At 37.4% G+C, this 16,315-nt stretch overlaps 1 protein-coding gene and 1 pseudogene across 4 annotated transcripts; one reads left to right on the top strand and one right to left on the bottom strand.

Annotated features, from left to right (window-relative positions):
* Positions 1-247: 247 nt before the first annotated feature.
* LOC113356641 (zinc finger MYM-type protein 1-like) lies at positions 248-3,528 on the bottom strand. 4 transcript variants are annotated; one of them, XR_003363071.1, is made up of 4 exons: positions 3,325-3,528; positions 1,191-3,004; positions 911-1,023; positions 248-730 (listed from the first exon to the last, which is right to left on the bottom strand). XR_003363071.1 is itself a non-coding variant. In XM_026599835.1 (3 exons), the coding sequence occupies exons 2-3, from the start codon at positions 3,000-3,002 to the stop codon at positions 961-963; spliced, it is 1,875 nt and encodes a 624-aa protein (XP_026455620.1). In that variant the 5' UTR covers positions 3,003-3,004; positions 3,325-3,528; the 3' UTR covers positions 327-960. The 4 variants fall into 4 exon arrangements, 2 of the variants coding, with proteins under 2 accessions (XP_026455620.1, XP_026455621.1); XR_003363072.1 differs by having other exon boundaries at positions 911-1,030; XM_026599835.1 differs by having other exon boundaries at positions 327-1,023.
* Positions 3,529-4,497: 969 nt separating this feature from the next.
* LOC113356644 lies at positions 4,498-7,107 on the top strand (annotated as a pseudogene).
* Positions 7,108-16,315: the final 9,208 nt, after the last annotated feature.

The following is a 16,315-nucleotide window of genomic DNA, read 5'->3' on the forward strand; positions in this document are numbered from 1 at the left end:
ATAGAGAATTGAGACACTTGATCTTATACTCAGCAACCGACATTCACATTAATATGGAGACGCCTTCTCAGTATCAAGAGAAAATGGGTTATTTATGACAAAGGAGGGGTAACAATTTTCTTTACTAAAGCTATTCCGGTATATAAAGCCAGGGCCGGCCCTAACATTTTGCTGCCCCAAAGAAAACCAAAAAAATGTTGCCCCCTTCCATATAAGTCTGTACATATATATGTTTACTAGACAAACCTTTCCATAAGTATATCATTCTCACCATGTAAATATGTCAAGCAAATTATGGTTCAGAAAACAATAGAAGTAAAGGGTTCAGATAATCATACAAATAACATCTATTGAAAGTTGATTCTTCTTACATTTCTAGATGCAAAATCATTAAGTATAACTTTAAAATCAACTTGCATAACCATATCTGTTTCAATTGCCAGCATAGACAATCCAATTAATCTCTCTTCTGACATAGTTGATCGAAGATACAATAAAATCAACTTTAGCTTAGAAAAACTTCTTTCCGCCGATGCAACTGTTACCGGAATTGTGAGCAGTATCCTATAAGCAATCCACGCATTTGGGTAGCAACCATCCATTCTTAGTAAAAATTGTAAAACCTCCATTGGTTTGCTATAAGCCTTAGGTAATGCAACTCTCATGACTAACAATTCCAAATATAACTCCCTGCCATCAATATCTCTAGATGTACCATGCTTCAAATAACCTTCAAGTGCGAGACAGGACCTCATCAATTCATTCTCACTCATAGTTCTTAACTTGTTCGAGTCAAACAGAAAACCAAATATTTTTTCATATAATCGAAACTGTTCAAACCTGGCCTTGAATGATGATATAGCACTGTCCATTATATATAAAAAGTAAGTTCTTCTAAAAAATTCCTCACCTGATATTGGTTCGCAAGTACGAGTGGTGCGAACTTCACGAAATGTAGGTTCAATATTCATACCATCTACAATCTCCTTCGCTTCTTCCATTGCCTTTTGGAACCCATCTTTTCTATACTCTTTAAAAAAAACAATTAGACCTTTTGTTTTTTCTATAGCAACACCAATATCCATATTTTCAGATTGCAAAGATTTACTCACGGTATTAAAAGCAAATAAAAGTTTATACCAGATTGTCAAGCTAACATAAAATTCAAAATTATGCATATCAAAACTTACTAGGCTCTCGGCTGTGCTGACTTCTTGAGAAATAGAGGATGAATCTCGCAACTTCTCTAAAGCTTTGCGTATTTCAGGAGCTTGGTATCTTATCGCTTTGATACTTGCTACACGGCTTTCCCACCTAGTATCGCATAATGGTTTAAGAGTCAAACCTTTCTCTCCAATCTCTTCTTTGAACAAATCCCATCGATTAGTAGAAGCCGAGAATAACGTATAAATACGTTGTATGGATCCAAAAAAAGACAATCCTTTAGGACATGACTTAGCCATATCACAAAGTATTATATTTAGACTATGACAAGCACACGGTGTGTAGAATGCTCTTGGATTAATCTCGAGTAGTCTTGCTTGTACACCTTTGTGTTTTCCTTTCATATTTGCTCCATTGTCATATCCCTGCCCTCTTATATCATCAATATTTAATCCAAGGTTTATCAATGCTTCTTGAAGTTCAAAAAACAAACCTTCTCCTGTTTTATCTTCAACTTTCAAAAACCCAAGAAAATATTCCTCAATTCTTGCTGTTGAAACATCTACGCATCTGATTATAATGGACATTTGTTCCCTGCGAGAAACATCCGGAGTACAATCAAGAATAATTGAGAAGTATTTCGCCTCGTGGATTTTTTTCAGAATAAGCTTTCGCGTCTCATCAGCAAGCATTGAAATCAGTTCATTCTGAATTTTGTGGCTAAGATAATGATACCACATTTCATTCTTTTCGATACTCTCCAAGTGATACTTTAACACGGGATCATATTTTGCAAGTACCTCTATGAAACTTAAGAAGTTTCCATTATTTTTTGTATAAATTTTCTCACTATCCCCACGAAATGCTAAACCATTCTTCGCTAGGAACAAGATGCCGTCCATCATCCTCTCCAAAACATCTTTATAATGTATCTTATCTCTATTGATCTGTTCTTGTATTCTCTTATCAATGGTTTTTTCCTTTCTCAATCGTAATTCCAACTCAAGCCAATTAAACATACAAAAAGCATGCTCTCCACTGTTTTCATGAGTACTAAGTCTTCCACTTAGGTTATTCCAATCATTGAACCCACTTTCACACAACTGATAATTAGTTTCCCTCTTCTTAAACAATTTACAACAAAAACAGAATACCTTATCCAAAGATGCCGAATACACTAGCCATCTCCTTTCTTGTTTCTCAAAATTGCTCATTCTCCGAAAGTAATAAGTGCTAGAGAAATGATCGCCCTTGGAATCTCTAGGGAACTTGATATTATCAATTCTCACTGGACCCTTCTCTACCAAAAAATCAACAAGCTTTTTATCAATTGTATTCCAATTAGCGGGATCAAACATATCTATATGGCTTAACTCTTCACAATAATTACCAACTTCATTCGTTCCTACCGTCTTGTTGACATTATCCCCCCTTCTGTCATTCTCATTGATATCATTCATACCATTCTCAACACCACCATCATTCACATTTCCCTCATTTACACTATTATCAGCATCACCCTCATTCTCATTGCTCTCATTCATACCATTATCAACAACACCATCATCTCCATTCCCCTCATTCATACTATTATCAGCAGCACCATCATCCCCATTCCCCTCATTTAAACCATTATCAGCAGCACCATCATCCCCATTCCCCTCATTCTTACCATTATCATCTGTAGCATTATCCTCATCGCCCTTATTCTCAATTGCTGGTTGATTCCTAATCAAAAACTTATCAAAAGAACCTACTAGAGATTTAGTAGATTTCAATCTCTTTTTCTTTTTCTTCCTATTTTGACATCCAGAAGATTGCTTTCTTTTCAGAACCATGTCTGCAATTAATCAAATACATATATTACACAACAAGCAAAAAAATATGTTAAACAGCAAAAACAGTACACAATTTATTTCTTCAAAATAATCCTAACCCTAAATGCCTAAATTGTAGCTCTTTTAAAATCAACAAATTATTTAGATCCTGTAACTAAGATATATATATATGATCGTTGGGTATTTAGAAATCAAAAGATTAATTGGGGTTTTGATTTTTTTTGCCATAAAAATACAATTTAGGTTTTCTAGCAGAAATCAAAAGATTAAAAAGAAAACTAATCATATAATATAAGTGATAATCTGTTTTTCATAAACTTACCGTAAAGATTTAATTGTTGTTGACTTGTTGGGAAGAAAAATAGGAAGGATCACACCATCATGGAGGCTGGAAGCCTGGAGCAATGGAGTTTTCAACCGACGGAGAGAACGAGAAGTTTAACAAAAAAAAAATTCTGAAGTGAAAATGTGAAATCCGTCCCACTTGTTATGTATTTAGTGTTAACTCCTTTGATATTTTAGTATTAACCCCTCTTATAACTCCTTCTTTATAACATGCCCTTTGTTCTTTTAAAAATGCATCATATTTTGTATTTATAATTCTTTTCTAGACCCCCAGTTTTCTGCTATAACATAAAACTCCCCTAATAAATTTTTTTTTTGCTGCCCCCTGATCGTGATGCCCCAAAGATAGCCTTTGACTGCATTGCCTCAGGGCCGGCCCTGTATAAAGCTTCCGACATGGAATATAGCTTCATGCCACAGCAAGGCGGGAATCTTAAATTTCAGGAGAAAACAGTTACATGGCCCTAACCATTTCATATTCGGGGAAAAAGAATCCATTTGGAAACTATCAGTGATAGTATATTGTCAGCAGCTGTGGCCATCAGTTTGATGTTTACTTTGGCTGTCTTTTTTATTGTCATGTGGCAGTAGTTTAAGACTACACACACCCTCTGCTGGAGTGTGGGAGGTTGCTCCAAAATGCACTGCCGTAAGAGACATCTTTTGTCTCCAGTAGTGGTTAATATTTTCCCGCAAGTGTTCTGTATACACTGCAAGTCTAATTATGGTCCATAGCCTATCTGTAAACTTTGACAAGCCAAAAACACGAAAGACAGGACTTTTGTGGACCAATTCCCACGTGAACATTTTTCATGGTTTCATTATTTAAGACTCAACAAGGACAACAACATGCACAAGATTGAGTCCTTTCAAAACACATCAAAACCCATTTTACCACTAATCAACAAAACCGAAAGGACTGATTGGATATATCTTTCCATTATTGTTACAGAAGGTCCAAAACCACCAAACATCTTGATTTCTGAAAATGATTCTTTACTGTCCCTTTAGTAATGGGTGGGGAGATCTTTCATAAAAGGTGATGAAAGAAAGTCTTGATAGCATGATTTTCAGGACTACATTCATTTACTTCAAGAAGTTGTTTTCTGGTGTTATTGATCAAATGGGTGTCCTTAGTATAGAAGTTTCCTTTGTTGGTTTCAGTACTTCTACAATACTTTGAACTTGAGAAAAAAAATCCTTGTTGTTTTTTCTTCTTACATATCTTCTTCTATGATAAATAATTGATCATAAGAAGAAATTTGTATGATGACGGCAAGACTAGCTAGAGCTTGACCAGTGCAAGTTTTGAAGCTGCATGCACTAGCACAGGTTATATATATTATATATGTATTCAAACCATCAGCAACTTCGCTCAGCTGCCATGAAGAGAACAAGTGAATGGTTTGCTTCTCACTCTGCTATCATACTTATATTTTGTTTGTTGGAATTTTCGCTGAAGTTCGGAAGGGCTAAAGCTTGTCGAAGTTTGATAAAAGAGATATATGATAAATTAAAAACCTGAAAGTGTTTTCTGGAATTTCAACAGGATTTTCTCCCAGCAGATACCCAAGGATGTCAAGGTTAACGTTGGAGAAACTTCCTTCTCACTGCATATGGTAAATCTGAGTTACTTTATTGCAACGATTAATAAATATATATTTTCAGAATTCACATATCAATAATGGATTCTGAGACTGAACTGATTAGCTAGTTTCAATGAGGTAGAACTGTATTAAGAAATAACCCGACGGCGAAATTGCATATCTTAGTTTCTGATTCACTGCTTAATATGTTGCAGTTTCCGTTAGTCTCAAAATGTGGATACATAAAGAAGTTGGTATCCAAAGCAGGCAATTATGGTCTCCCTGTTATCGACCTTCCAGATATTCCAGGTGGTTCTGAAGCATTCGAACTGGCAGCAAAATTCTGCTATGGAATAAATTTTGAAATAAGTATAGACAACATTGCAATGATCAGGTGTGCAGCTGAGTATCTCGAGATGACAGAAGATTATGCAGTCGTGAACTTAGTGAATCGGACTGAAGCCTACTTGGAAGAAGTAGCTCTAAAGAGCCTTACTGGTGCAATTTCTGTGTTGATACAATCAGAAAAGCTTCTTCCAGTGGCAGAAGAAGTAAAACTAGTGAGACGATGCATAGATGCTATATCGTATCTAGCCGGCCAGGAGATCAACCACTGCGAGATAAACAAGATCAACAAATCTGTCGGTTCTCCCTCGAAATCTCTAACTAAACAGAAACCTATTTTAGATTGGTGGGCTGAAGACTTGACTGTTCTCAGCATTGATATCTTTCAAAGGGTTATTATGGCAATGGTTGCTAGAGGCGTAAAACAATCTTTCCTTGCTCCAATACTTATGCTTTATGCGAAGGATTCTCTCCGAGGACTGGTGAGTGTAACTTTTCACAAGAACATGTTTTTGAAATGTCCTCAATTCTTATTAGCTTTATATATGTGGATACATCTAATTTGAGAGATAAATGCAGGAAATATTTGGCAAGGGAAGGAAGAGAATTGAGCCAAAGCATGAACATGAGAAGAGAATCACTCTGGAGACAATTGTGAGTCTTTTACCAAGGGAGAAAAATTTAATGCCGGTTAGCTTCCTCTCAATGCTTCTAAGAGCAGCAATGTATTTAGACACAATGGTTGCATCTCAGATAGACCTCGAGAAGAGAATAGCCATGCAACTTGAGCAAGCAGTTTTGAGTGACCTATTGATTCCTTCATTTCAACTCAAGGGTGACACCATATTTGATGTTGAAACCGTAAAACGAATTATGAAAATATATCTAGAATGCAAAGCTTATGAAGGTACCGTGCCATGTCCGAATGCAACAACAACTCTGTCTCTCCTTCATTATGTGATATGGATAAAGTTGGGAGGTTAATGGGGAGTTATCTTGCTGAAGTATCATCTGATCGTAACTTGACTGTTTCAAAGTATATTAGTCTTGCTGAATTGGTCTCGAAACAAGAAAAGGTAACCGAGGATGGCATGTACCGGTCCATCGATATATATTTGAAGGTGAACTTCTTGTTATCCTACCTCCACTTCTTGCTTATATCCTCATTTGGTTGCATGATAACAAGATTTAGACTTCTTGGTTATATTCTGTTCCGATTTCAGGCTCATCCAACTTTGACTGACATGGAAAGGAAGAAGATCTGCAGCTTAATAGACTTCCAGAAGTTATCAACGGAAGCCTCTTGTCATGCAGCTCAGAACAACCGACTCCATGTGCAAACCCGTGTTCAAGTGCTTTATCACGAGCAACAGCGGCTTCGAGACGTCAACCCAATAGCAGCAGATTCACCTCCTAAACCTCAGAAAGTTAATGTTTATTCGATGAATATAAAACCTCCTCCTACTGAATGTTTGAATTTAGAAAGAGAAAATGAAGATTTGAAAATAGAGTTAGTCAGTATGCGAGTGCGATTAAAAGAACTAGAGAAATTGGCGGGATATACACCAATGAGTAGTAGCAGCAGCAGTATTCTAGCAACCGGAAATAAACTGCATCCGCGTAGGAAATCTTTCATAAACTCTATATCAAAAAAACTAGGATGGTTATCTCCTTTGCTCGTCCTGATGGATTCAAGAGTTTCGATGACAAAGGCCAGATGGAAGTTACAAAAAACAGACGACATTCTATCGCCTGATTCTTAGAACTACTGAATGAATTACTTAAATTGCTTGAGCTATTCAGGATTGATTTACATTGATTGCCTAAATGTAGACATGGATTATGTTGTCCTTGAATATCATAAAATAATAAAGATAAATAATTTTGTAGTTCTCAACTCCCTGCACTTCTTCAGCATATCATTGAACCTCTTTGCAAACCAGAGTTTGAATATGCACGCGGATAGTAGGCCAAAGTAAGATCATCCTCCAGATATAACGAATCCCATCCATCTCCATCTCTGAACACCCGAGGAAACTTTGCGATGTCTCGCACTAAGACATTCCACGTTACCCTTGATTCGTTAACATAAAATTTGACGTCTCCAAAATTAAGACGACGTTTTATGTCAGTGAGAAATCTAGAGGGAATTGACGAGATTTCAAGCGCACCACGGTTGAAGTCTTCAAATACAATTGTCATGCATATCATATCAGGTTCAAGGTGTGTCAGATTAACAATCTCGATGTCGCGTAGTGAGATGACAAATAAACGTGGTTCGTTTTGAACCACTACTAAGGCAGATTTAGTCAGGGCATAGGTGGCTTGTCCAACCACCGGATTAACCCCATCAAATTCACACTCCTCTAGCGCATGGAATTTCATCGGAAATTCAGTCCTGCAAGTCCGATGATTTTCTTCAACTTTGCGGGCAAAGTTTACTAATTCTTCGTTGCGGCACCAGGCCCGCTCGTCTTTCTCAATGTTATGTGAATCCTTATCAGGCCTTGGAAACAGACAGACTTGGATAGTCTCTGTTTCTGCTCCCAACACCATGATGGGGTTCTGCAAGCGGAATAGCAAAACAGGAGGAGGCTGCAAACTTCTCTCGCCTTGAAGTCGCAACAAAGACTCGCTTACGTTTGAAAACATGAGATCCACATGAAAGTTTAAATCTCCCGTGATTCGGAGCCCGTTTGCATGGGCCTCAAGGGTACAAAGACTTGATTCTTCCCGGGAAAGGAACATCGCAACGTCAGCTAACTTCAAGTGAAAACTACAGTGAGACCCATTCTCCCAGATTTTTCCACTGAGAAACCCACGCCCAGAAAAGTTCAGGCGCGCACCCATTTTTTGGGATAAAATTTCAGTCACACCCATAGTTTATAAAATTGTGTTTCTTCACAAGCAGCAAACTTTCTTCTTCAATTCCTTCTCTTCTTCTTCTCTACTGTGAGTTTCTTCTCTATTGATTCTTAAGAATTTCAAAAACTGTACAGAAATCTTTGATCTTTGATCCTAATAAACCCTAGAAAATCAACTGATTCCAGCAAGGGAGAACCATTTTTTACTTTTTCGTTATGGGATAGGGGAGACAGATCGAGAGATGGTTTCTCTTTCAGTAACAACGACAACAATTCTTTGGTTAGAAGATTAGCGGTATGAAGGATAAGAAGAAAGATGAAAACTTGGTTAGGAAACCCAAATTCTAGGGTTTGCTAAATTTTTTAACTTTATCTCATGTTCTTAATTCTTCCATTTAATCTCAGTATGTGTTACTTCGACTTTAATTTTTAAGGAGTTTGCTGTGGCCGATAGTTGGTGATGAACGATGGTGATGAAATTCAGGGAGTGGTGATGAAATTCAGTTCGACAGCAAATAAGTGGAAGTGCAGATGCATGTTTGCATAGATGGGTTGACTGAATTGGTGATTTCTCGGTGAATGGAGTTTGGGGTTCGATATGAATGATGCTGGTTTCATGGCTGGAATTGATTGAATCAGTGGTGGTCGAATTAAGGAGTTTGACAACAACAACATGTAGAAGAAGATGAGGTATGTTCTGTTGGTTTTAAGGAGATGTTGTCGAGATGAAGAAGAGATGGTGGAGCCGGTGAATTGATTCTGTGTTGGTTGAGACGCTGCTGTCTAGCTGCAGTTGAAGAAGTTAGCCGTGATTTTCCAATTACTGACATGTCTCATTTGAACTAAAGCTAGGTGATGAACGGAGGGGTCTCATATGATCAGTTTCACGTGCAGCAGCGGCAACAATAATTTAGAGTTTAACTGATATTAGTCTCATGAGATTTACAAACTAACTGAACAAGTGAATCAGCTAAAGAAGGAGATCAAAATGTGCAGTTCCATCATGATTCTTCATCCGTGAATGGAGACAATTTCAAGCTTTAAATTTGACTGCTACTTTTGGAACTCGGACATGAAAGAAAAAGTAGCTTTAAATATGACTGCTACTTTTGGAGCTCAGACATGAAAGCAATACCTTGGACGGGAATGAGTTATGGCAGCTTTAGAGTCAGTGTGTACGGGTTGAGTGAGCTTTCTAGACGGTGAGAAGATGGAGAGAGTTTAATGTGGCCGATAGTTGGGTGAAATAAAAGAAATGGTTGCATTGCAGATACAAAAGTGACTACATAACCTATTATGCGAATGAGAAAGTGGTTTCATAACCTGTTATGCATCTACAAAAGTTGTTGCATAACTTGTTATGCAGTCCAGAAAAGGGTTGCATAACACGTTATGCAACAACTTTTTTGTCACTATTAAAATCAACAAAAACAAAGATTTCATAACTTGTCATGCACCTAAAATAATATCTGCATAATATGTTATGCAATCGCGAAAATAGAGGCATAACATGTTATGCATCCGAAAATACGGCTGCATAATGCATTATGCATCGAGAAAATTGTTGCACAATCTTTTATGCATCGAGAAAATACATGCATAATGCATCATGCATCTATTTTTTTATGTATGCACTAATACAATGGCTACACAACTTGTTATAGATGTGTAACTTTGTTATGCAGATGCATAATTTTCTATGCAGTGGAGAAAATGGTTGCATAATTCGTTATGCGTCTGCATAATGCGTTATGTATCCTTTTTGGTGTCTGCATAATGGTTATGTATCAAGTTTTCGAAAATTTTGTCTAAAATGATGATCACCTCCGATTTTTTCGTGAAAAATAAAAATTTGATATTCTTGTTTGTACTCGTTGCGTAGCTCTCTTAAAAAGATTTCCAACGATATAAAATTTGTAAAAATCCAAGGCGCGGATTTTTAGATATGTTATATCCAAGTTTCCTTACCAATTATACCCCTGATGCATAACCTGTCATCCGTCATACATACATTTTTAATAATTTCATATAATTATGGGTGTCATAGTACCTAAAATTAATTGTGGGCTTGACAATGAGAATATTATTTTTTTGGGTCTCCCCCTAATTTTCCCTAACTTCAAAGGTTCTTCATGCATCTGCAGCTTCTTGGGAGCCCAAACACACTCTGGGAATGAAAACGAACTTGTACTAGACTTTCCTTCAACTCTATCTGATGTACTAGACTTACCTCCATGTCTGTTCTTTATAGAGTTAGCGAGATGTGCCTGATTAATCCTAATCGCCATCTCCGTATCGCGAATCTCCAACTTGGGAAAGTTTTCACCTAAGCTGCAACCAAAAACGGGCTCTGCGCATTTGAATTGCTCCATTGAAAAGAGATGTTGTTGGGATCCTAGTCCCACATTGGTTAGATGGGGCTTAATTGGTAGTTTATAAGTCAATGGGTTCCCTCTTCTAGTCAACCGGTTTTCGAGTTGAGTTCTACCCATGGGCTTATGACGAGTTTAGGGTCGGTACCCTAACATCTGGTACAGAGCAGGTTCGATATATTCTCAGAATTTCAGCAATTTTTTTTTATCATGACGGTTGTGGAGTTAACAACAAAAGTTACAGGTTTAAAGGATGAGATCAAATAGTTAGCAACAGGTTTAAAAGATGAACTCAAAGAGTTAATCACGGCCCTGACTAAACAACGACTCGATGACGTTAAACAAGTTGAGGTTAAAGCAGGAGTTGACAGAGTAAATCACAAAGACGATATGACTACTTTAACAACATCCTTAACAACAACTTTAACAACTGCGATGAAAGAAGCCATCATCGATGCTCTCGGTACAGGCAGAACAGGCAATCATGGCAATGACAATGGCAATGAAAATAATAATAGTAACGGTGGTACCAATCCACCCATTCGTACGGGTTCCATCAACCTAAGATTTCCAACTTTTGATGGTACAAATCCTGACGGCTGGATTTTTCAAGCTGAGCAATATTTCAACTTATATTCAATCAATGCAGACTTTCAAATTCAAGTGGCTGCTGCTCATCTGACAGATGATGCAAATTCCTTGTATCGTTGGTTTAAAAAGTCTAATCCTACACCATCTTGGGAAGATTTTCGTTCTCTAATTCGTGACAGATTTGGGGATCACAAGTTTATAAATCCACATATTGCATTGACAAAGTTGTCTCAATCAGGTACCGTTCGACAACTAATCTCTGAGTTTGAGAAATTATTAAATTTTGTTCATGACCTTCCTACACAGTACCTTGTTGATCTATTTATTATTTCCTTAAGAGTGGATATTGGCACTGGTGTTCGTTTATTTGAACCCAAGACTTTAGCCGAAGCTTTCAAAAAGGAAATACAACAAGAAGATAATATTATTGCAGCTTCTTCTATTTCCAAACCTTTTCGTTCAACTCCTACTAGATCCACATCGTTTTCCAACCCATCATCTACGAAATCCATATTGACTCCTGGAGATAAAAGATTAACCTGGGAAGAACAAAAAAAGAGGCGAGACCAAGGACTTTGTTTCAACTGTGACGAGTTCTATAAAGGGAATATTGATAAACTTCCCCACTCTCAATTTCGGTTTAATAAATTGTCCCCATTTTTTTCAACTTTTAAAATCTGCCCCCACTGTTAACTTTTCCATCTAATTTAGTTTTCCATCCAATTTTTTACTTATTTACCCTTTACTTGTCACGTTTATCTTCTACTTCATTTTTTCAGGTTCATCGAGCTCGGTTCATGGATTTAGGGTTCGGGGTTCAGGGTTAGGGGTTTAAGGTTCAGGGTTCAGGATTCAAAGTTCATGGATTAAGGTTCATGGTTCATGATATAGTTCAGGGTTCAGGGTTAGGGGCTTAGGGTTCATAGTTCAGGCTTCATTGTTCATGGTTCAGGGTTCATGGTTCACGATATAGTTCAGGGTTAGGGGTTTAGGGTTCATGGTTCAGGGTTACGGTTCATGGTTAGGGTTCATAGTTCACGACATAGTTCGGGGGTAAATATGATTTTTTAACAGGTGAGATAACTGCCACCTTGCATTTAACGGGATGGAAAGCGTTATTTGAAAAAAAAAAAACGGGGCAGTTTTGGAAAGTGCAAAAAAGCGGGGGCACTTTTTTTACCCTAATTCAAAACTGGGTCACTTTATCAAAATTCCCTTCTATAAACCTGGCCATTTATGTGTTAAACCAAGGTTATTGATTTTAGAGATGGCCCCAGATGGTCACGATAGTGAAGCTCAAGTTGTTGATAACAATATTCAGTTTTTGGATTCAGATAGTTTGCTTGAACAGAATGACCATGAACCAACAATTTCCCTAAACTCCCTAATGGGCTCTACTTTTCCCCACACAATGCGAGTTACAGGATATCTGAAAGCTAAGCCAATAACAATCTTGGTTGATTCTGGAGATACACATAACTTTATTCATCCAACCATTATCAAGCAATATAGTCACAAGATTGAATCAGATACTTCTTTACGTGTAACTGTTGGTGATGGCGGCACATTAAATACTCGTGGGTCTTGTTTTAACGTGTCAGTTACTCTCAATAACTGCACTTTTCTGGTTGATTTTCATCTTCTAGAAATCAGTGGCTGTGATGCCGTATTAGGTGCACAGTGGCTGAGGACTTTGGGAAAAATCTCTAGGGATTTTAACAAGATAAAAATCAAATTCAAGGTCAATAACAAAGACGTGATTTTACATGGGAATACTTCTTCAGTAATGCTTTTAGATGTTTCTCCAATGCAACGTTTGTTGTGCAGAGAGACTTATGGTTTTACTCTCCAACTATCATCACTGCAGACTGATACTCTTCCTACCTCAGTAGTGCCTCCCAAAATTCAGCGCTTGTTATCTGAATATGAAGATATTTTCAAGATTCCAATTGTCCTTCCCCCTGAACGACTTCATGACCATCAAATTCCGTTACTTCCCGGCTCTGCTCCTGTTAATGTGAGACCATATCGGTATCCTCATTTTCAGAAGGATGAAATAGAAAACATTGTCACTAAATTGCAACAGGTTGGCTTTATTCGACCTAGTTGGAACCCCTTTTTCATCTCCTATCTTAATGGTTCGCAAGAAAGATGGTTCATGGAGAATGTGTGTGGATTATCGTGCTTTAAATAAGCTAACTATCAAAGATAAATTTCCAATACCTATGGTAGATGAATTGTTGGATGAGTTACATGGTAAAACGGTTTTCTCTAAATTGGATTTTCGTTTTGGTTATCATCAACTTCGAGTGCATGCTCCTGACATTCCAAAGACGGCTCTTCGAACTCATGATGGCCATTATGATTTCTTGTGATGCCTTTTGGCCTTTAAAACGCACCAACAACTTTTCAAAGTTTTATGCATCACATTTTCAGACCATATTTGCGATGGTTCGTACTAGTCTTTTTTGATGATATTTTAATTTATAGTAAGAACCTAGAAGATCATGTCCATCATTTATCCTTAGTGTTTGATATTATTCGAACCAATAAGCTATTTGTCAAGGACTCAAAATGTGTTTTTACTCAAAGTTCCATTGGGTATCTGGGTCATGTCATCTCTTCTGAAGGAGTTTCAGTCGAACATGTATTCTGTCATGGCCTATTTCTACAACAGTTAAGGCACTAAGAGGTTTTTTAGGTTTAGCCAGTTATTATCGTAAGTTTGTTAAAGACTTTGGTAAAATCAGTGCACCTTTGACTCAATTACTCAAGAAGGATGCTTTTGTTTGGAGTGAGAAGGCAAACAATGCTTTCAAACAACTACAACAAGCCTTAACTACGACACCAGTTTTAATACTTACGGATTTTTCAGAAGATTTTGTGTTAGAGTGCGATGCTTCTGGAAATGGATTAGGTGCGGTGCTAATGCAATTAGATCGACCCATTTCTTATTACAGTAAACCACTCTCTGGTAAGAATTTAAATCTGTCCATCTATGAAAAAGAGATGCTTGCCATTGTTTCTGCAGTTCAAAAATGACATCCTTATTTACTTAGAAGACATTTTAAGATTTATACAGATCATCAAAGTCTCAAGTATTTTATGGATCAAAAACTATCTTCTATGGAACGACAAAAATGGTTATTGAAGTTATTGGGTTATGACTATGAGATTATTTTTCGTAAAGCCAAAGAGAATGTTGCAGCTGATGCACTTTCTCGACTTCAGGGCTCTTTTTTACTTCTCTCTGCGCCTATTTTCTCTGGTCTTACTGATATTATTAAGGAGTGCCATGATGATGCAGAACTGGGTCTTCTTATTTAGCAGCTGAGTGATAATGCTACTTGCAAGCCCAATTTTTCTTATACAGATGAAGTTTTACGTTACAAAGGTCGTATAGTAGTGCCATCTTCTTCAACCTGGTGCATTAAAATTCTTGAAGAATTTCATTCCAATCCCATTGGTGGTCATTCTGGATTTTTACGCACCTATAAGCGCTTACAACACAGTTTTTATTGGAAATGTATGAAAACTGCAGTTAAAACTTCATTTCTCACTGTGATATTTGTCAGCGTAATAAAGCCGAAGCCATATCCCCTCCAGGATTATTGAGTCCTTTCCCTATACCAGCTGATATTTGGTTATATATATCGATGGATTTCATTGATGGGTTTCCACTTTCACATCGCAAAAACTCTGTTCTCGTGGTCGTAGATAGATTATCTAAATATGCCCATTTTATTGCACTCTCTCATCCTTATTCTGCCATCTCTATTGCTGACATTTTTGTACGAGAAATAGTACGTTTGCATGGCATGCCGCGAAGTATTGTAAGTGACCGTGATCCCATCTTCATGAGCAATTTTTGGGAAGCATATTTTTCTTTACAGGATACAAAGTTATGTAGAAGTTCTGCGTACCATCCACAATCTGATGGACAAACTGAAGTTACTAATAGAACTTTAGAATGTTATTTGCGATGTTTTTCTGGAACAAAACCTAGTGAATGGTCAAGATGGTTACCGTGGGCTGAATGGTGGTATAACACAAGTTTTCATTCTGCAATTCAGATGAATCCATATCAAGCAGTTTATAGTCGTTTGCCTCCAACAATATCCTCTTACTTACCAGGATCCACATCAGTCAATGTTGTTGATTTTACATTGCGAGCTAGGGATCATACTTTAAAGCTTTTGAAGTCCCATTTACAATCTGCTCAATTAAGAATGAAGAATTATGCTGATGCACATCGTACTGAGAGAAGTTTTGCAGTAAATGATTTGGTTTTTCTTCGACTGCAGCCTTATAGGCAAAACACAGTTGCGAATAAGTCTTATTCTAAGATTTCTCCTAAGTTTTACGGCCCCTTTCGTATCCTTGAAAAAATTGGTACAGTTGCTTATAGGTTGGACTTACCTACTTCAAGTCGTATTCATCCAGTGTTTCATGTTTCACAGCTGAAACTGAAACTTGCTTCTTCCACTGTTGTGGATACCAATTTTCCAATTATAGTGGATTATGATAAGTGGGAACCAGCTAAAGTTTTGAAGCGAAAAATGTTCAAGAAATGGTCTAATGCAGGCACTAAATGGTCAGTCCAGTAGGAGGATCATCCAGTGGAGGAAGCTACTTGGGAAGATGCTGATGAACTTCTCTTAAGATTTCCAGAATTTGATGCTTGAGGACAAGCATTCTTTCAATGAGGGTGGGATGTTGCGTGCAAACTCCTCTACCACAATATTTTCCTTATTTAGTTAACTAGTTAGTTTCCTTGTTTAGTTAGGATTCTTAAAACGCGTGAGTAATTTTCTTAGTAGACAAGTATTGAGTAGTTATAAATACTCAACTTCTGATTATTGTAAAAACACTTCAATCAATTATAAACTGAGTTATTTTATTTCTTTAACAGAGGTGGCTATCCCCAATAAAAAGGATTTCTATCTTAGGGTTCTTCTATTTTTGTTTCCGCTGTTGTTGTTTTGGTTTAGAACCCTAACATCTGGTATCAGATCCAACCACCACGACCCATGTCCGCTCCACGGAAGGGGTGACCTATAGGGTAGATTAAAGTGTTGGTACACCTATGTATGGGCGTAGTTTTCACCCACATTGAATACTGATAGGGGAGTGAAGCCACCATAAGAGAAAGGGCTACCTTCGGGTCAGTGTCGATAGAGTGGGACAACGAGGACGTTGGGTCTGAAAGC

The sequence above is a fragment of the Papaver somniferum genome, chromosome 3, assembly GCF_003573695.1.
Source record: "Papaver somniferum cultivar HN1 chromosome 3, ASM357369v1, whole genome shotgun sequence".
In the NCBI taxonomy this organism is placed as follows: Eukaryota; Viridiplantae; Streptophyta; class Magnoliopsida; order Ranunculales; family Papaveraceae; genus Papaver; species Papaver somniferum.

What these genes read in the sequence shown, in the direction of transcription:
- LOC113356641 (XM_026599835.1), bottom strand. Translation starts at nt 3,002, where the DNA reads ATGGTTCTGAAAAGAAAGCAATCTTCTGGATGTCAAAATAGGAAGAAA. An exon ending in TCAGCACAGCCGAGAGCCTA is followed by an intron (nt 1,024 to 1,190) that starts GTAAGTTTTGAT and finishes TAAAGAGTATAG; the next exon opens with AAAAGATGGGTTCCAAAAGG.